General features: G+C 37.2%; 2 protein-coding genes across 3 annotated transcripts; both read right to left on the reverse strand.

Moving 5' to 3' along the window:
* Window positions 1–351: 351 nt before the first annotated feature.
* LOC134006111 (butyrophilin subfamily 3 member A2-like) lies at window positions 352–10,224 on the reverse strand. Its single transcript, XM_062445192.1, has 10 exons — window positions 10,194–10,224; window positions 8,310–8,404; window positions 7,400–7,741; window positions 6,493–6,777; window positions 6,275–6,403; window positions 5,294–5,445; window positions 3,655–3,762; window positions 3,109–3,192; window positions 2,854–2,949; window positions 352–1,043 (listed from the first exon to the last, which is right to left on the reverse strand). The coding sequence occupies exons 2-10, from the start codon at window positions 8,401–8,403 to the stop codon at window positions 870–872; spliced, it is 1,464 nt and encodes a 487-aa protein (XP_062301176.1). The 5' UTR covers window position 8,404; window positions 10,194–10,224; the 3' UTR covers window positions 352–869.
* Window positions 10,225–11,140: 916 nt separating this feature from the next.
* On the reverse strand, window positions 11,141–19,140 carry LOC134006106 (selection and upkeep of intraepithelial T-cells protein 6-like). Of its 2 annotated transcripts, none has more exons than XM_062445187.1 (6): window positions 19,106–19,140; window positions 16,905–16,989; window positions 15,032–15,370; window positions 13,730–14,017; window positions 13,492–13,635; window positions 11,141–13,163 (listed from the first exon to the last, which is right to left on the reverse strand). In XM_062445187.1, exons 2-6 carry the CDS (start codon window positions 16,978–16,980, stop codon window positions 12,184–12,186), a joined length of 1,827 nt encoding a protein of 608 aa, XP_062301171.1. In that variant the 5' UTR covers window positions 16,981–16,989; window positions 19,106–19,140; the 3' UTR covers window positions 11,141–12,183. The 2 variants fall into 2 exon arrangements, with proteins under 2 accessions (XP_062301171.1, XP_062301172.1); XM_062445188.1 differs by lacking the exon at window positions 19,106–19,140 and adding an exon at window positions 18,357–18,411.
* Between the last annotated feature and the right edge of the window lie 2,436 nt (window positions 19,141–21,576).

The following is a 21,576-nucleotide window of genomic DNA, read 5'->3' on the forward strand; positions in this document are numbered from 1 at the left end:
CTGTTGTAGCTTCCAACAAGGTTTGTTTTGTCAAGGCTTGACCAACAAAGCACTGCCTTCCAAAATGGGTGTTAAAACAAAGAAACCCTCTGTGCTGAGCATGGCAGGCAGACTGGAGCCACTTTTCAAGTGAGAAGTTGATGAATTCTCTATTGACTTGTATAGAGACAGAAGTTGTTTTGACACCAAAACAGTCGCCCCCTGGTGGCCTTTTGATAGAATGCAGTTTTAAGATACTTCAGCGTAGGACCGGAACTCCCCGCCTGGTCTTGACAAGCAATTCAGCTGTTTATTGTCTGGATTTCCACTACACTTGTTGACTGTTACAGATTATTTCTAACTAAAAGGTACTCTAACCAGTGCAGAACAGTAATAATTCAGCATTAATGATAATTTTACAAAGAAACTTTAATAACAATAACAAATATCTATAATTTACACAATTCTGTTATACCTTATACGAAAGGATTCCAAAGTGCTTCACAGAGCAAAATAAAAGAGCTTAAAAATGCAAGAAAAACAATGCAATGTCAAAAAGCAACAGATGCCAAAAGAAGAATATTAGTCCTAAAAAATCCATACAAAGTTAATAGAGATGAAGGTACAAATATCAAAGATTAAAGTTGATAAGTAAAATCTGAGGCAGCAAATAATGCATTTGGTGTACAGTCAGCTGAAGAAAAGGTCAACTATCACATATAGACAGCATGGGCTTGTACCACTTCAGGTGTGGTCTGTTTGGTTGAGGCTGAGTCCTGCTCATGTTGGACTGTGCAGGAAGGAGGACTTTCAGCAGAGTGCTTTAACTGAGATCTGTCATGTCCTTTATTAGTCGGAGGTTTGCTAAAAGGTAGGACGAATTTTGAATTCTAAAGCCTAGAATTATCAAAGTCTGAGCACTCAGTTGCTGAATCCATATCTGAATCTTCATGCTTTGAATCTTCATGTTCTGACTCCTTATGCTCTGCATCACTTTCCTCTGAAGTGTCTTGCTCCTCAACCTCAAGCTCTGAATCTTTGTGCTTGTTATCGCGTTCTACCAGCTGCAGAAGTTTGGAAGATACAGACACATACACACAAAAAGATTTGTCTGTTAAAGAATAAGCACAAACTATCAACAAATAGGGAGAATATCTAAACTCTATGGGCCTGATTTGCTAAAGGTTTGTGTGTGTAAAAACGTTTGCAAACTTGACATCACCCACAAAAAGATGTGCAAGCTGATCTACTAACGCAGCGCACTGAGGCTTGCGTCTTTGAAATGTGCAAGATAGTACGCGCTCAGGGCCTGATTTACTAAGATCCCAAACAGATTGCGCGTTTTGTTTGCGTGTGTTTTGCGGGTGATCTACTAAGAATAACTGCGTAAATGAAAACAGGTGCAACAGGTGCATACAGCAGTATTTAAATGAGAGTTTTGTGTCTTAATGGAGAGTTTGGACGAGCAGAAAGCCCGCAAGCGCAAAATGAAATGTGATCAGGTTCTAGTGGAGAGGTTAACTTATATATTGAGTTATAACAACAACTAATATTACCAGAGAAACCCACATATGGGAGATTATTAGTGACAAAGCTGTTGTTGTTGATAATAAAACCTAAAATATTCCACTCCAAAAATATTAACACAGGTAGAAAAAATCCGTCCTGTGTGTATTCTGTCATTGTGTCATCTTTTCATCTCCATAGTAACAGCCGGTTAATACCTGCCCTTCAAAAGGTATTATTTATAGACGCAGTTAGCATCAGAAAAATTACCTTCAGGTTTGGTAAACCACAATGCGCGTGCTAAATAACATATTTGCATTTTCTCCTCTCTGTATTTTGCACACTGGGGTTAAATCACCTCATATTACACATTCATTATAGCAAACGTACTAAATGGACAGCGCGTACTATCTTGCACATTTGAAAGATGCAAACCTCAGTGCGCTGCATTAGTAGATCAGCTTGCACATTTTTTGCGGGTGATGTCAAGTTTGCACACGTTTCTACACACGCAAACCTTTAGTAAATCAGGCCCTAAGTACGTTTGCCATAATTAATATGTAATATGAGGCATTTTAACCCCAGGGTACAAAATACAGGGAGGAGAAAATGCAAATATGTTATTTAGCACACGCATTGTGATTTACCAAACCTGAAGGTATTTTTTCTGATGTTAACTGCGTCTATAAATAATACCTTTGAAGGGCAGGTATTAACCAGCTGTTACTATGGAGACGAGGAGACGGAGGCACAATGACAGAATACACACAGGACAGATTTTTTCCACCTGTGTTAATAATTTGTGGAAGTGGAATATTATTTGGTTTTACTAACAGCATTGACTTTGTCACAAATACTCATACGGTGGGTTTTCTGGTAATATTTTTTTGCTATGACTCAATATATTTGTTAACCTCTTCCACTTGAACCTCCAATTCCATAGGATCAAATTTCATTTTGCGCTTCCCAGCTTTCTGCTCGTCCAAACTCTCCATTAAGATGTACAAAACCCTCATTTAAATACTGCTGTCTTCACCTCTTGTCTTTTGAGCAGTTATTTTAAGTAAATCATCTGCAAAACACACAATAACCAAACGTGCAATCCGTTGCACTGCACCCGCAATTTATTACCCTTTATTTGGGATCTTTGTAAATCAGGCCCTATTTGTTGTGTTTATATATATATATAAATGCCCTTACTTTTTGTGCTGTGTGTGAGTGTGTGTGTGTGTGTGTGTGTGTGTGTGTGTGTGTGTGTGTGTGTGTGTGTGTGTGTGTGTGTGTGTGTGTGTGTGTGTGAGCTAATGGAATAAACTTAGACAAACAAACACTTAGTACTTAGTCAACACTATATCATGTATTTGTTACCTGAAGAGTGACATTTTTTAGGTTTTTCTCCAGTTGGTCACTCCTCTCCTTCTCATCCTCGAGCTGCAATTGCACATTTTCTAGATTCTCTTTCAACTGGGAGGAGAGATAGAGAGATAGAGAGATTTAGAGAGACACAACATGAGAGATGTCAGACAGCAGAGACTGCATTAATTCTCATCACAGCTGTCCAATTTCACCACAAATAACAAATGTCATTAGAATCATTTGAAAGGTTGAGATGAAAAGATTTACCATTTTATTCTCATCCTCAAATGCCTTGCTCTTGTTCTTTTCTTCCTCAAGCTTCCTCAAGGTTTCTGCGAGGACATTTCTCATCTGGGCAAAGGGGCAAAATGAAGAAACACCAGATGACACATTTTATTTTGAAAAGGCAAGTGGGGCCATTTTTTTTTAGCTAGATGTCATTTGTATATCATTGATGGTACAGCATGTGTATTTAAGACTCAGAAAAATGCCAGGAAAGCAGTTTCCGAAAGGACCATTCAACAGCTGTAGGACAAAAAAACATAAGATAATTCATTAAAAATCAATAAGACTAAACCACAGTGATATAATCTGACTGCAGGGACAAAAGTGTCTCCCTCCCATAGTATTCATTGGCATTTTAGTTGGAAGGGGGTACTGAGGTAGCTGCTGACAACTAAGCAAACATACGTCCAAACAAATGATTAATTCTACAAGAAACTGGCATTTTTCCCCCTTTCTTTTTGCTGCAGCAGTATGCTGCTGTAGTAACGGGCACAATGAACCCAGAAGGATTAAGGGGATAAGATAAACCTCATTGTTCCTGATATCTTGCTCCTCCTCCAGGATCAGCTGTTGAATATCTCCATTCACATTCTGACGTGAGAGTGGGATGTGTTCATGTTGTCCATCCACCTCAGTCTATCATGAAAAAAATACACCAGTGAGTCAACACACAGAAACATATATTTAAACCATAGCAGATTAGTTAAATGAAGCTAAGTGACAGTTCAGCCAGGAAGACCATCTTTTTGAATGCTCGTGTCTATAGTTTTATTTCTTATCCTACTGTTATTCTGATCCCTCTCACAGCTCATAATGTCCTTGCACTTTTATCTTTAGCCTATCATATTGCAGCTGTCTTTTAAAATATGTTTTCTCCCTCTCTGCTTTAGTGCTTTCTTAATGCTGTTTTGCATAACCCACCACCTCCCCATCACCACCCAGGTTCTTCAAGTTCATCAGTGCATCACTTCATCAACCTTATTAGCCTGATCAGTCTCAGCAGAAGTCATCAGCCACACAACAATCAGTGTCTAGACTCCATGGAGGATCTATATTGCTGCTGCTCAGGACTGAATCATCAATATAATCTGTATAATAAACAACTCTTTTTGCTTAATTCTCTGGCTTATCCTGATTGAAATAAGCCAATTAATGGTAAAAAAAAAAAAAAAAAAAAACATTGTTGGAAGTCCTGGGATAAGATAAACCTTATTGTTTGTGCTCTCTTGCTCCTCCTGGTTTGGCAGTTGAATGTCAACCCCCCCCGTTCTGTTCATCCACCTCAGTCTGTCATGAAAGAATACACAAGCGAGTCAACAATAAACTGTTCTGTATCTACCAGCATTTTATGATTTCATGATATAGAACATACTGTCACACATGTCATGTGTTCACTTTTTCCACTCTTGGTTTCCTTAGTGTATTTGCTTATGTGTCTGGTCCCATTTGCTCTTTATGGCCAACAAAAACCATTTGTTTGAGCAAATATATCTGCAGTCTGGTCCTGAACTTCTGTGTTATTAATTGTAGACTGGAGATTATTCTCTCTGCATGTCAGTATTGACTCAGTGTTTTTATGTAAAAATAATTAATTGTATTAATTAAGAGACTTGATATCTTTGCTGTGTGTTTGGTTTTATAATTTATTATCAGGAATATCCTAAAAGTGACACTTTGTTAACATGTATAACAAATAGACCAGGACATAAGTGGGACCACTTTAGAAAGTAGAGCATATTGACTTGTTACTCTAGACATATAGGATGTATAAGGCTGCAATGTACATAAACCTTAGCAGAGCAGCTAAATAGGCACATTGATGATGATAATGACATATTTTGACATCCTGGGAAGATGTCCAGCTGAAGGCTAGGTAACGTCCAGTCCACATTGGTACAACTTTCCTTTTGGGATTGGTTTTTAAACATAATAGGGCGTTTGAACAATGGTCATATAACATGTTTGCTACTGGTCATCACATTAGGCTGAGGATTGTTCTAATTAGATACGTTGATTTTGTGAAAAACTTAAAGTTCCATGATATAACAAGATTAAATGATCCATTCTACAAGAAATTGAGTTTGTTTTCTGAAATGGTAGTGGCAGCAGTGTGCTACTGTAATAATGGACATCACAATGAATGCAGAAAGATCAAGGAGATAAGAACCTCATTGTTCCAGTTCCCCTCCTGGGTTGGCAGATGAATCCTACACCTCACATTCTCTTTTTCTGTTTGAGGACCTTGTGCCACAGCGTGATACTGAACCGATGGGTTGTTACTTGTAGAGTGATTATTCTCTCTCACTCTGTTAGCTGCCTCTGTGTGAAGAAAAAACACGAAAATTATAGGATTATATATTATAGGATTATATATTGGATTATAGGAAGATATTACAATTAAAATATATTTAAAAATGTCCTATCTGTAGTTTCTGTTGTGTTTTAGTTCCTGTCTTTTTTTTTAAAGATTTTCTCCTTTTGTGGGGTTATCTTTATTTCCCATGTTTTCCTGCCTTAGTTAATTTCCTTGTGTTTCACCTGTGTCCTGTTTGTATATGTTTGTATATAGGTTTTGGTTTTCAGTTCAGTCTCTGTTCGATTCTCTGCCTGATTTGCATATATTTTAGTCCTGTTTTATGTTTGCCTGTACGGAAGCCTTTATTAAAAACATTTTCTTTAGCCTCACTCAGCCCTGTTTGCGTTCTCTGCATTTTGGTCCACCTGCTCCACTTCCTATTTGCGACATAAAAAACAACCCAGCTTCTGTTCTGACGTGCCGATCAGCAAGACGGACATTGCATGTGAGAACATCTATGTATTATTATTCTAAACCTCTCTTACTCTATTTTGTAAGACTAACCCTAACCTTACACAAACTCTGCACGGACTTGTTTTAAACTGCCTGTACCAACCTGAAGAGATGCTTGTTCTTGAGACTGTTAATCTAGTCCAGAAAGACTGATTAAATCATAACCTGACGTCATTATGAGGACGAAGTAGAGGTAACTTTACAAAGGAGAGTCAAGACCAGGTTTAAGCTCTCATAATTGACTAGCAGTGAGCATTATTACATCTTTACATCAAGTATATTAAGGACAGAAAATCATGAAAAGCATAATATATCCCCTTTTAAAAGTTTCTGACTTACTGCATTTGTTTTGTCTCCATTTCCACACAGCAAGGACTGCAATAATAATAAATATGATGCCAACAATCACACCAATGATGGTAGGAACAGAAGAACTGGAATTAGGCTGGTCCGAGACTGAGAGTATATCTGAAAAAATAAAACACAGAACAAAAACATATTTATATATGAGATACAATCAACAACATGTAAATATAATAATTTCATTTAATTTCTACCTGGAACAATAATGTGTGTCTCTCTGGTGTGTTTGTTTGTTTTGACTCTACAGGTGAAGTTGTTGCTGTGGCTCTTCTCCACAGTCACTCTGCTGCTGACAGTATAGAGACCATCAGGACCTCTGACTGTCTCTGTAGGTTCAGCAGAGAGGAGGTTTCCCTCATCATCCAGCCAAAACACCTCAGGCTGTGGATACCAGCCTTTAGACTCACACTGTAAAATAACTTTGCTGGAGGATTTTTTGATCATTTGAGCTATGGTGGCGACAGGTGAGGAGACAGCACCTGACAATGAGTAAAAGGAGATACATGAAAAAGTAGTATCATTGTAAGTTATATGCAGTTAAATGTGGAGCATTGTTTCAATATGGAATATATAGTGTTTTTTTCTATTAGGTTTCAAGTCCATTTGACTGCATTTGTTTGAGTGTGTATGTGCCAGCTTTGCACATCTTAGAAAACAACTATGTACTATTATACTTTTGGTAGACATACATATTGTGCAACACTGCTGAAGAATAAAAACAGAAGGATTAAGCTGCAACCAGAAAAAGAGTTATTCATACAGTACCAGTCAAAAGTTTGATTACACATTCCCATTCACATCAATGAGAAAGTGTGTCCAAACTTTTGACTGGTAATGTATACAATATAGCTAGTCATCCTTTAATGATTAATTCATAGTTTTCTTATGGATTGGCATATTGGATTATTGTAAAAGGGATTTTAGATATCACATTGCATGTATTTAAAATGATTAGTTTATTATACTAGATATTTTAGGAGGTCAGGATGAATTATGTGGACTAGCTGCTTTTCAGTTACTTTTAGTTCATTTTCATAATTGAACTGTGATGCTAAAATGGATAAATTAAGCCTGCACAACATAAGCATTACAACCACTTACCGACAACAAGCTCTACGGAAGATGAAATATTCAATACTTGGAGGTAGCATTTGTATGTGCCATTATCAGTCAGCACCACTTTATGTAGTGTCAATGAAATGTCTCCCTGCTTCATTTTTCTGAGAGACAGAGATGTTCTTGCGTCGTAGTCTATGTGTTTTGTAAATACAAGTTCTGCACCCTCCTTCCACAAATGGACAACTGTGGGGTTCAGGTCAGGTCTCAACCAAGCCACTGGCATGTTTGAAGCATCCACAGCAGGTTTCAGGTGGCACGGCAAAATGATGTCATCACCAACTGTTGCCAATATTGGCTGAGATGAGCCAATAATCTGAACCTCACCTGTGAAGAAAGAATGTGTTAGTTCACGTTGCCAATATAAAAATAAACTTTATTTACCAGGTTCTGGTCAACATGACAGCAACACATACACATCAACTTTTTCTGCTGTATATCTAAAATGTTTTTCGTCATTTCAAGTAAGCAATATACTTGAATTCTGTTTTCAATATACTTGAAAACAGCATTGTATAACCTAGATAAAATGTAGGTTTGTTTTAATTGAAACTATATTACTATATATATTATGTATTACAATATAAAACAGAGTACACCCACTTCCTCTGTAATAAGTACATTTTCAAACATAGACAAAGAAAAATGTATTATAATTTGTTTACATCCATTGCTGCACAGTTACTTTCTAGTTAGCAACACCAGTGACAAATAAGCCCTTGGTTATGTTAACACATGCCTAATTGACAGCGGCACCACTCCCCCAAGTGGTGGTAGGTGAAATGAAACATTAATAAAAATGTCTCTTACACTTTATGTGTGGCATAGAAAAAGAGAAAGGCAAATTTGATCAGTCTAATTAAACACCCAGTAAAATGTAGAATGCATATATTACCTATAGAAGACTGTATCAGAGGAAGGAAGATAATGTGATGGAAAAGCAAAGTTCTGAATTCCCTGACGAAGTGGCCATCATTCAGGCGAAACATCCTGGAATTAGAAAAAGTAAGAGGTTAAATGTCCATGTTTGCAGTTAATGAAAAATGACGTAATGTGTGAGTTTAAAAATGGCCAAGATAAATACTGAAACCAGCTTTGATTTTGTTGCCTTGGCAAACTCACACTTCACCTCAGGCAAGCACTGAAGAGGTCAACAAATGTGCTGGATGTGAGCATCTCAGTATAATTATGTCAGGTCTCAAAGATTGTGCACTCTATTGGGATGACATGTTTCTTTCACAAATAACAAAGAGGTAGACAACATTTTAAATTTTAAAGTAACAAGTAACACTTTAAGGTAAAAAAAAAAAGCATTACTTCATTAATGTAATACCTCATGAACTATAAGGAACATAAATTAACAGTGCCTCATTTTTTCAAGTTTGAATCAAAGAATCATGAATCAGCCCTGGACGACGAGACGCACTGGGCCTTGGCCAACAATTTGACTCTTTGTGCTATTGTCCATGGTCTGAGAGACCGAGGTTCAAGACCCCGTGTAGGAAACCTCCATGCCACAATATGATTAAAGGTGGGTTGACAATATCATACTAAGGTCGTTGAATTTACATAAAATATATAGTAAAAGCATAAGGCCTTTTCATATTTACCTTACATAAACAAAATTAACTTTACTTTTACTGTCTTCTACCAATGTAAACGTGTGTGTGTGTGTGTGTGTGTGTGTGTGTGTGTGTGTGTGTGTGTGTGTGTGTGTGTGCACACCTGAAATTGCTTGGGGATGATAAAAATAAAGATGATAAGAATAATAACAAACAACAGCAGCTTCAAGGTACAACGTTTTTCCTTGAACAATCTATTGTTTGGGAGAAAAAAGTGACGTTCTTGATAATCTTGCTCCCCAAAGCACTTATTTCTGCTTTAGGGAGCAACAAGGGCACCTGAGGAGCCATGAGCAATGATAAATGAGCAGCGTTCACTTGGAACAGTTATTAATTGGGAACTGCAGCTGATCACACTGATCTGACACATCATAACATGACAGAGTGGAGACAGATTACAAATTAATCTTAAGTGTATCACTCCATATATTTCATGTTTTTGATTCTCCATCTAGATAACATTTTGTTAATTGTGGGTCTGATCAACCTAAACAAATTTCTTCACTTACTCAAAATATTATTTTTCTTTTCACGATGTTTAATTTCTCCAGTTCTTCAGCAATTGCTCTGTCAGTGATACCTTTGCCTTTGCTCCACAAAACTCCATCAACGTCTCTACAGCTGTTAAACCTGCTGATGAGTCTGATCAGCTGTGACCAGAAACATACTAGCCTAGCTTCAACTCGAAAGGACGAATCATTTCTCTAAAAACAAGGAAAAGACGCAAATGAAGAAAACGTGGAGGCCATTAAAATGAATTTCTCTCTCTCTCTCTCTCTCTCTCTCTCTCTCTCTCTCTCTCTCTCTCTCTCTCTCTCTCTCTCTCTTCGTTTTGAGTAAACACGTTCATAAAACTCCAGCTGTTGTATATTTAAGCGGCGCTTCTTGTGAACCAACACAGCAACAAGTAAATTATTACCACTGTAACACAGACCGCGTCCAGTTGTTCCCATTAAAACCTCTCAGATAGTAAAAGTTGTGTTCATACGGGATCCGCTACTACAGAAGAACAACAAAACTTGTAGACTCTTTTAAAGGTCACTCAGTCATAACGTGGGCTGATTAAATTATCATACGATAGGATATAGCCTAACTATTTGTGTAGATCCTAAATAAACATAAAGGCAAGGCGAGAAATGTTTTCAAAGTCAACATACCTGGCGAGCGTCTTCTTTTCCTGCTCGCTTTGTGTTTGAATGGTTTGAATGCACTTCCTGTGCCTCTAACACACAGCTGTTTTATTTGATAGTGTCCTCATATGCTGTGTTCCTATTGGGCAAAAAGATTTTACTGAATGCTGTGATAAAATATGTTACTGTTGCACTGCTTATGAAAGAAAAAACAGTTCTCCAACAAAACAGGACTATCTGCAAATGTAAACATGCCTGTGAACTTATTTTGAAAAGTAACACAGTTATTTCACAGGCTTGGCTCTCCTCAATAAGACATGAGCCAGACCACTGATTTGGCTACTACTGTGTGTTTACGTTTTTATTTCAGGTAAAGAACAAGACAAAAGAAAGGAAATCTGTTGACGCAGCCTCAAGAGCTGTAGGAAGCTTCCTGAAACTCACCAATTAGAATAGTGTGTGTTTTTTAGGAGGCCTTAAAAATACAGGAAGTAACATTGCAAGATGTGGCTTAAATATTCAAAGAGCTGATAAGAAGATGTAATAGCTAATAAGCAATTCAGTGACTAAAATAAAATCAGACTTAGAGGGCTGTCTTCACCTTCCCTTCCTTTTTCTGATTTCCTCCTCTTCCTTTTCCAGTATTTTTTTTTTCCCAGTAATCATTCCTCCTGTTAATACTTTTAAAAGATCCCCTTCAAATATGTTTTCAGTGGAAGTGATGGAGGACAAAATCCACAGTGTGCCCATACAGTCCACAAGTCTTTTTAGCATCATGTGGTGGAAGTATAGTAACACAAAGAGGGACTATGGCACTAAAAAGACTTGTTGAAATATATCTACTTGTGACTAATTAATTAAGCTAATCTAGCAGCTACAATCTAACAACATATGTATTTTAAATTTCAAACTGTTAATTTGTACCTATTACAACATCATTGTAAAACATAAACAAACAAAGCACAATATTCTTACTAGGTAAATCACTTTATTTTACAGTTATTATAACAGTTATTACAGCTACAAAAGTCTTGAACACAATATATACATTATATACACAATACATTTTCACCAATAAACTCAACCTGAACCACTTCACTGACGGCAGAATTAGGTTTTTACAGTCGAACCCCAGTCAAGATTCAAGAGCTGTTATTGTCAAATTCACAGCAGGTGACATTAAAGGCTCAAGGTATGTATTATTTTTTAAAAAGAGTACCTAAATTTAAAAAGAAAAAGGAGAGAGAAGATAAAAGAGAAGAGAGAGACATGTTTTCTTTTTTAATTTTAAACTCTATAAAAAGACAAAAATCTATATCTTAAGTTTGGATATATATTTACACTATGCTGAAGGCAACGGTTCATTTAGTTAAATTAAAATTTGATCAGTTTCCTGTTTCACTTAACTAGGTCTGCAACGATTAGTCAATTAATCCAAGCCAAGAATTTAATTTTTAGCCAAGTATTTTAACAATCAATTGATCATTTTAAGAAAAATAAAAGTAAAATTTCTGTGAACTGAATGTGTTGTATTATAGATTAAACAATACATTTGAGGACATTTTATGAAACGAACATCTAATTGAATGATTGAAAACATAATTGAGAAGATGGTCGGCTTCCTGTACTCAAAGGACAGAAAATGTAGACAATACAGTTCAGCTCTTCATAAAAATGCTTCAGGCAGCACTGCACACTGAGTGTCTTTTCTTCCTCTGTATAAAACCGCTATTGTGTAACTAACTTAAGATAATGCATGTTTGTATTTGTATGAATGCCTATCACCTCTTTTTTAACAAACTTTTCCTAATAGACAAGTAAAATTATTTCAGCAATTTTAAATCTTCTCTGAATCCAAATTAGCACAATAAATGTCAGTTTATCTGCTGAAAATGATTTCCATATTCAGTTATTACATTAAACATGTAAATGCTTCAAATACAAACATTTTTATTGAGCCTCTAATAGCTGAAGAATTTAAAGTTTGTTTGTTGCTCCTCTTTTGACTTTTATAGCATCAAAGATCCTCGTCTGAATCACTCTGATTTGTTCTCTGGTTTTCAATCTCCTCTAATTTTTCAATAATCTCTTTCTTTTCATTTATTATTTTCATTTTCTTTTCTGTTGCATGATTTAAATCACACTTGTTTCTTTGCAGTGCTTTCTCTGTTTTTTGTAAGTCTTCCTGAAGTTCTGCCTTCTTCCTCTCCAGATCATTCTTTATATGTTTTTCCACTTTCTGTGTTTCAGCATCCATCTCGTCTGTTTCACTGTTTACAAACTGAAGCTTCTTCTCCACCTCCTCCAACTGTGCTCTGAGTTGGTTTATCTTAAACTTGTGTTCCGTAATATTTCTATCATATTTTAAAATCTTTTCTTGATATGTTTTCTCTTCTCTTTCTTTTGTCTTTAGTTGTTTCAGAAGTCTTTCCCTCTCATTGTCCACTTCTGTCTCCTTCTCTTTTTCTGCTTCAGTTGTAGATTGTGTTTTCTTTTCTTCATCTTCATCGTTTTTCTTTACTTCTCCTGCTATGATACCCTTTGGTTGTCCTTCTCCATCATTATTTACAGACTGTTGCTCTGACTGTTGTTGGCATGTTTCTGCTGAAGCTGTAGCTTCTGCTCTTTTAGTTGTTGGTCCAGTCTCTTTTTCTCTCTTGTCCAAACCAGTTTTTGTCCTTCCTTCTTTCAGTAGTTTGTCTGTTTCTTCCTTTACTGGAACAGAAAGGTTTGCTACTTCATTAACAGATTGTTGCACTGTTCCTTCTTGTGTCTGGACCAGAACATTGTTAGTTTCTCTTTGATGTGTTTCCTTCCCTGTTTCACATTGAAGTTGTGTTTCTTCACTTAAGGAGTTCATCTTCTTGTCCTCATTCTTCATCATCTCTCTTTCTTTCTCTGTTTTTATCAGGGATTCTTGTTCTGGATCATTACTTGTGGAGTTGCTTGTCTTTCTCATTCTCTGTGTTTCTTCATCCTGGTTTTTCTTCTTGTTCTCTGTGTGCAGAAACAATAAACAATGTTTACATGAACTTTTTTTTCTGTGCTCATTCTGAGTTGCTTTCCTGTAAATGTTTGAAGAGGTGTGAACGAGAAAAGATTCTGTAACATTTACATTTAAATAAACGTTTAATTAGTACCATCATTTGGAAACTATACAACAACCATTTAAAACAGGAAATACATTTTCTGACTACTGAGTAATCTGACAATTCAAAACTAAATATCTCAGGCATATAATTATTAAGTATAGTAAATACAGCATTTCAGTACAGTAAGGAAGTGTGACAGACAGCTTGTCATTTTAAAGAAGTTACAGACTTACTGAGTTTGTTTTGTCTCAATTTCCACACGACAAAAACAACTGCAAGAATAAGGATGTTGCCAATAATCACGCCAATGATGGTAGGAACAGATGAACTGGAACTGCATTTAGAACCAGGCTGGTCCGGGATCAGAAAGAAATCATCTGAAATGATAAAACACAGAACAGAATTAATTTTTCAAGAGATGCATACAGGCTTGCATGCTGTCTAAAGCTTAGATGATCATTTCATTTCTACCTGGTATATAGATGTGTGTCTCTCTGGTCTGATTGTTCTGTCGGACTCTACAGGTGAAGTTGTTGTTATGACTCTTCTCCACAGTCACTCTGCTGCTGACAGTATAGAGACCATCAGGACCTCTGACTGTCTCTGTAGGTCCAGCAGAGAGGAGGTTTCCCTCACCGTCCAGCCAGAACACCTCAGGCTGTGGATGCCAGCCTTTAGACTCACACTGTAACACCACTCCTCCTCTGTCTCTGTCAGTACCTGCTAACCTGATGACAGCTGAAGAGACAGCATCTGATACTGAAAACAGAAAAGTTTAGAACAAATGTGTCATTGGAAAAAAAAGAAACTTTGGACAAAAAGCAGCAATTAATTAAAAAAAACAGGGAGATAACCTAATAAAATGGGTGCCCGGCTGTTAAAAGTATAAATACTATACAATATTTTTATATTTACAGTAATTTTATTTATAGTGTAGTTAGGAATAAAGACACACTGACATTCTTGTGATTTTGAAACTGAAACTGTTCATACCAGAAGTTGACACTGGATTCTACTGTGCACCAAACAGTACTATGAACACATAGGGCCTGATTTACTAAAGGTCTGCGTGTGTAAAAATCTCTGCAAAGTTGACATCACCCGCAAAAAATGTGCAAGCTGATCTACTAACGCAGCGCACTGAGGTTTGCGTCTTTCAACTGTGTAAGATAGTACGCGCTGTCCATTTAGTAGTTTGCCATAATTAATATGTAATATGGGGCGTTTTAACCCCAGTGTGCAAAATACAGGGAGGAGAAAAGGCAAATATGCTATTTAGCACACGCATTGTGATTCACCAAACTGAAAGGTAATTTTACTGACGGTAACTGTGTCTATAAATAATACCTTTGAAGGGCAGGTATTAACCAGCTGTTACTATGGAAACGAGGAGACGGAAGCACAATGACAGAATACACACAGGACTTTTTCCACCCTAGTTAATATTTTTGGTTTTACTTACAGCATTGACTTCGTCATAAATACTCTTCCATATGTCAGTTTTTTTCTGGTAATATTTATTTTGTTATAACTCAATATATTTCTTAACCAGCTTTCTGCTCGTCCAAACTCTCCATTAAGACACAAAACCTTCATTTAAATACTGCTGTCTGCACCCTGTTGCACCTGTTTTCATTTACGCAGTTATTCTTAGTAGATCAGCTGCAAAACGCACTCAAACGAGACGCGCAATCTATGCACTGTGCACGCAATTTAGTACCCACTATTAGGGATCTTAGTAAATCAGGCCCATAGAGTATGTTTTCTACTTACCAACAACCAGCTTAACAAAAGACTGTCTATTTTCATGAATGTAGCATTTATAAGTTCCCTTATCAGACAGTTTCACTTTGGAGAGTTTCAGTGAAATGTTCCCGTGCTTCAGCTCTTCAATGATCAGTGATGTTCTGTCCTTGTAGGATGGATGTTTTAGTTCCCTTAGGTCCTGACCTGAACGCGCCACATGGACATAACTGGGCTTCAGGTCAGATCTTGTCCACTCCAATATTTTTACAGTAACATCTTCTGCAGGTTCCAGATGACATGGCAGAATGATGTCATCACCAACTGTTGCCAATATTGGCTGAGATGGACCAATTAATTGGGACTGACCTGGAATAAAACAGACTGATTATTAATTATTGCAATAGGAAGTAACTAAGACTCTGTGAGATCAATGATTTTCATCCGTATTACAACCAGTGTGATAAAGACAAGAACACATTTTCAGTCAGAAACAATTACATCAAGAGATTTACTGTTGAGAAAATCTGCTGAGTTGAAGTGAAACAGGAACTTCCAGGTTTTGTTACAGAAGTAAGAAGACCTCATTCAAAATCCCATTAACTTTGAGACTTTGACTTAGACTATAATTGTTTATTAAATATTTATGTTTTTAGAATCTTCTCTGATGCATGATGCTAATGCTAAACATGCATGTACATGAATAAATCAAAAATATGTACCACAACAGGAAAAGTTGAGGTGGTCGAGCTCCAGCAGTAATAATGTCAGGTCACAATATCCTGCATGAATGTGATTGGATGTGACGGGTCATGCAGCTGTGACTGAATGTTAACGAAGCTAATGAGAAACAGCTATGGCAAATTAAAGTCAATCAATACAAGTGCTCTTCAGTGCGCTGCCTCAATTAAAACTATCCTCCATGCAGGCATACAATCAACCCTCTGACACTATTTGAAAAACATTATGAGAAATGGAATGTGACCTAATCACATTTTTAGCAACATAGTAGTATATCTGCAAAATGGTCACTGCAGTGTATTTCAATTGTTTGCCCCACTGTATATGCTTATAGGAACTATAAAGCAAAGAAAAAAACTATAATTTATTGATCCTGCTCAGAAGATTACTTACATTTAGTACAGCAGCTACATTCACAGTCAAGATAGCCACACATAAAATATCCACAGGATAAAAAAGTAACCACTAAACTACGTGAAACTGTACTAATAAAACAAATAAACAAACAAAGCACTTAAAGTTTGGGAAAGATCATCTTGATCAGTGCTGTCAAGACAAGGCGTTTAAGGCTTGTTCTTTACCACCCACACTGTTTTTGTTACTTAGACCTAAAGCAGGGTACATGGACCCCAATCTCTGGTGCTAAAATCCTGCACTTTGTATGCCCATCAGCACCTATATCACCCCTTTATGAAGTATGTGCAGTACAAGAAAGTTGTACTTCCTTGGCTAGAATAAACATTGCCAATAAACATTATTCAGGCACCAGTTATGTTTCTTTTGAATTGTAATTTGTAGTATAAAAACATAATGTCTAGAGGACAGTGTGGAAAGGGCTTTGTAATGGGTAACTTGAGTTCATGGAGTGGCACATCTAGATTCATCATCTTCAGCAAATCATAATGACCCTATTTACTTGTATGTCAGATGTAAATTAGTGATGATAATAATTAGGAGGAAATTAAATATTGTAAATGTGGTAGAGGAAGCCTCTGAAATGTTTCTGCCATTTGTGCGTCAACTCAACTGATAACATTATATTGTGTTGATTAAATAACCAACATGCCAGTTTCCCAAAACACTCACAGCAGTGAGCAGTCTTTGAATTTAATAGCTTATATTGATGATTGTGAAACATAAGCAAAAAACGTGTGTGAGTTACCATTAGAAGAGTGTGTTTGCAGAAGATGGAAAACCAAAACAGTGAGGAGTCCGAGCGGGGATTTAAGGGACGGCATCCTGCAGTTCTGAAAATGAAAACCAGAAAGACAGTTTATGAGAAATATGCTAAAATAACTGCTCCAGTCATTCTTTCACAGGCTTAAAGGAGCAGCCCACTCATTTAAATTTCACCTCTGTAAAGATTAAAAAGGAACAAGTTGTGTGTATGGATTCAGATCAAACCCTGTACATTGAACAGAATTGGCAAACACACACATAACCAAGTTCCTATTTATATGTTATTAAATAACATAATAATATAAAACACATTTTACTGATGTTTATTAAAACATAAACTGTTTATATGCTGAATTAAACAAAGCCCTCCTTCTCCTTCATTACCACTTATGTAATGACTTTTCTAAATGTAATAGTTATACGTTTATCATCACCTCAATGAAGAACTGATACAATGTATTTAGAAATGTAGTGCTCCTGTGGTAGCTAAAAAGTTGAAATGCTCCTTTAGTTACAGGCAAGGCAAGTTCGCAGCTGCGCAAGAGAGAGTGGGATTTCTTGTGACATTGCTGCTGTGATATGATGTCTCTGCCACCAGGGGGCACTGCTGTTACAGTCAACAGCTTTGTGTGTAAAAATGTGTAAACCTAATAAGTTATTTGTTTCCAATTTGGTTCTAAACTTGTGTTTGTGCAATATGCTATTTATGTTTTGTATAAGAATGCCTCAAGGTATTAATATTGGCATTAAATAATTACTATTTCACAGAGCACTGGTATCCAGCCGTTTATGTTCAATTGTTTTGGGATGGTTATTGAAACTGAGTTCAACTTTGTTTGTTCAACTTGAAATATCTTGTTGGTATTACTAAAAAACTTTGATTGAACTTTTAAGTATAAAGTTCATAGGACAATTTTGCCAGCTTTGCCTTTGTTATCCGGACTATTTATTCTAAGTTTATGTGTGTAAGATTTATGTGCCAACAACTTACCATAAAACTAATACTAACGGGGTATGGCGTTTCAATTAAACATTTTAAAAGAACAACTAACTTTATATATCTGAGGAAATCCAGATCCAACCTCTCTGCATTTTACTGGTATAATGTATAAGATGCACCTCACTTTTAAATGGAAAAAGATAGTCTCAAAGGTGTGTCTTATTAACCAGTTTTTATGGAAAGTTTCTTAGTTTGCCAAACTCAAGATTTTAAGGCAGCCAGGTTACAAATTAATCCAGCAAGTTCATTTTTACAGTGTACCATCAATTGGACCTGATACAGTTTTGAGTGAAATGTCTCAGCTACTGTTGAATGGATTGCCACGAAATTTGAAAAAAATATATTTCACGGAGGATAAATTGTAATTACTTTGGTGATCTACTTCACCATCATGAAGTCAAAATTTACCTGATACAATGTTAGTGTTTAAATTACCTCTACAAGAGTGTATTAGGAGAATTTGAGTGGGACGGTCTGTTTGTCTGCTGTTCTGAAATTTGGGAAGAGATCAGTGATGAGTGATATAATAAATGGAAAATATGCTTTGGAATTAATGTTTTGTCAAAATAATCAGTCCAACCAAAAATAAGTTCTGCTTAAAAATAAAAATGGGTGGACTACACATGAAAAAACAAAAATTACCACCATCTTCTACATGATATATACTTTTCTCAGTGATCCCCTGTACTATAATACTTCATTCCAATATAGTGAAGTAAAACTTTCAAATAATGGCAAAGCATTCATTCATTAATGGAATTAAACTTTCACTTCTGTCAATGCTGATGGATGAGAGAGTTATGTAGCTGTCCAAGCATATGCAATCTCATTCTGCAATTTAAATAGAGCTATACTTTCACTTTTGTTTCCAGCATGGTTAAGACTGTTTCTTACTGAATTTTTAGATATTCTAACACTGCTGGACTTGTTTAATCTGTCAGTCTTCATTAGAATCCTCTCTATTATACAAAGTCCAGTGTCTTCAAGCTTTTCAATATCCACCAGTGCGATGCCAAAACTAACACAATTCCTGCTCAAATAACCCCCACATAACATTTGAAATACAGTTTATGTATGGTCACAACTGTCTGCCAGTCTGACCCACTCATATTGTCTGTAAGGTGACACAGATTTTTAGATGAAACATGTAGAAAATGCTAAGTTGAATTCAGAAGACAACTTACCTGCTGCGATATGTGACGGTGATTTCTTTAGACTGCACAGTTGAAGTCTGTAAATCATTGACAGGCTCCTCTGTTTAATTTGCTCTGGCTTATCAGCTGCCAGCTGCTCATGTGTTGCAAGGTAGTAATGGCCAAGGTTATCTCCTCCTTTACTTGTGCTACTAGTGTAGCCATTCAGTGTTTTTGCTGGTATTGTATTGTTGTTGGTGATGTTGCAGATGAAATGCTCCTTGACCTCTGCAGCAGGAGAGAAGCCCATTGAACAGTTATCATAAACAGTTTATACTTTCAGCCTCCGCCCACCACAACCATTAACACAAACATCCTGTGTTCACTCACACGTCTCTGTCTGTTGTAACCTCTTTCCTGCAGGATAACTATTCCATGGTGTCATGTCTATTGTACAGCTTCCAGTTCTTGCATTTTGTTCTCCTTTTCTAACCATCACTTTAGAATTAGGGTCACCATGCGCAAGGTGCCACGTACAATCCCCTGACTACTATTCACGATGACACAGGGAAATTATGACACCGGTAACTCTAAGGCAAGCCAACATCTGAGAAATAGCCCCAACAAATTTACCTAAGGGTACAGTATTATCTGAATCTGAATCTGAATCCACTGTTTGGTCACAAGCCAGAAGAAAAGCTAACCTTGCCCCTAAGCCAGATGCTGGTCTGGTTGAGGAATCCATTATCAAACATGTATCTGTATCTGCATCTGTCAGGGAGTTAACAGAGATGTTGCCAACTATCCTATCTATATATCCAAGTGACATGAAAATTATTGCCCACACTGGATCTTTCCACATCATGAGGAGAAAAACTGGCTGTGATATCCTGAAAAAAGACATTTCCCTGCTGTTGGAAAAACTAAGCTACTGTCAGCTGCAACATTTACACAGATCTGGATCGATACCAACTTTTGAAAAAGGAATTTAACCTTTTAGTAGACTCCTTAGCCTGAACATATGGCTATCATCAGCCTGCCTCACTAATGGGATAACGTTTGGGAGTAAAACAATTTCAACATCTTTTGGAACTGTAAAGATTGCTTTAACCCTCCTGTTGTCCTTGATTCAAGGAAGGAAGGGAGGAAAAAGGAAGGAAAGGAGGGATGAAGGGAGGAAGGAAGGAGGGAGGGAGGAAGGGAGAAAGGAAGGAAAGAAGGACAGAGGAGAGAAGGTAGGGGGAGGAAAGAAAGAAGGAAGGGAGGAACGAAAGGAAGGCAGGAAGGAAGGAGGGAGGGAGGGAAGGACGTAAGGAAGGAAGGAAGGACAGAAGGATGGACGAAAGGGGGATGTAGGAAGGAAAGAAAGAGAGAAGGAGGGAGGGAGGGAGGACAGACGGAAGGAAGGAAGGAAGGAAAGAAGGAAAGAAGGAACAGTCAAAACAGACAGCGTCAATTTGACCTGGGAGGACGACACAAAGCTTAAACCTGATGGAGTGCATCCACACTTCACTTGATCCAGACTCTTTGGCACTAATCAGCGTCATGCCCTTGAGACACTACACACAAACCAATGAATGGTGATAGGAGTTTGGATGAGCAGAAAGCCCGCAAGTGCAAAATGAAAATTGATCCCATGGAATTAGAAGTGTTTAACATACATATTAAGTTACAGCAAACAAAAAATATTACCAGGAAAAACTGCTATATGGGAGAGTATTTGTGACAAAGTCAATGCTGACTTTCCAAAAATATCCAGGTGGAAAAAACCTGTTCTCTGCATATTCTGTCATTGTGTCCAGGGACGGACTGGCCATCTGGCATACCGGGCATTTTCCCGGTGGGCCGACGTGCTATTTGGGCCGACAGTCCCAACACTTAATATATCAACAACAACAAAAAACCAACAAAAAATTATATATTGGTCTGCCCATAAAACCAGTAGACCAGCGGCCCAATTGACACTGGGCTGGCCCAATCACATTGTTAAACACCGACCCCTTTCGCTTTGGTCCTGCCTGCATAATGCATTCGGCAAATAAAAAGTCAGCACAAGAGTTTGTTTCCTAACCACCGGCTCTTGACACACGCTGGTCTGCGGCCCATTGGTTATTTTCTTCAGTGACACAGGGCTGGCCCAATCATGTCATGAAACACCTCCTCCCTTTGGCGCGGTGCGCCGGTGTGTGCAAGCTATTGAGCTATCAAATGTTTCTGCATTACGTATTCATGCTTGCAGTGGCTGCTGTAAGAATCTTTCATAAGCCAAAGAGGTTAAAAACCACAGAGGTACTTGCATACACATCTGCTCTTTTTAAAACGTGTTTTCTCAGCATATGTTGTCTGTGTTTTATTTTAGACACTTAAATGTGAGCTTCTCAGAAACAAACCACGTGAGACAATCTATTTATGTAGAAGAGAGTTTGTTTGATAGCTTAAAGGGTAAATTGTGTCTATAAGAAATTATTTTAAAAGAGAACATGACATGACCAAACTTAAGGTGAATGTTGGCAGTTGTTCTG

This window comes from Scomber scombrus, chromosome 23 (assembly GCF_963691925.1).
Source record: "Scomber scombrus chromosome 23, fScoSco1.1, whole genome shotgun sequence".
Taxonomy (NCBI): Eukaryota; Metazoa; Chordata; class Actinopteri; order Scombriformes; family Scombridae; genus Scomber; species Scomber scombrus.

Bases quoted from the DNA above. Each gene is read 5' to 3' on its own strand.
- LOC134006111 (XM_062445192.1), bottom strand. From the start codon at position 8,403: ATGTTTCGCCTGAATGATGGCCACTTCGTCAGGGAATTCAGAACTTTG. The intron at 3,763-5,293 runs GTTCTTATCTCC...TTTTCATGATAG, and splicing joins AGGGGAACTGGAACAATGAG to ACTGAGGTGGATGGACAACA. The intron at 1,044-2,853 runs GTAACAAATACA...AAACTTCTGCAG, and splicing joins TAAAAAATGTCACTCTTCAG to CTGGTAGAACGCGATAACAA.
- LOC134006106 (XM_062445187.1), bottom strand. From the start codon at position 16,980: ATGCCGTCCCTTAAATCCCCGCTCGGACTCCTCACTGTTTTGGTTTTC. The intron at 13,636-13,729 runs GTAGAAATGAAA...TTATCATTTCAG, and splicing joins GACACACATCTATATACCAG to ATGATTTCTTTCTGATCCCG. The intron at 13,164-13,491 runs GTAAGTCTGTAA...TTCTGCACACAG, and splicing joins ATTGAGACAAAACAAACTCA to AGAACAAGAAGAAAAACCAG.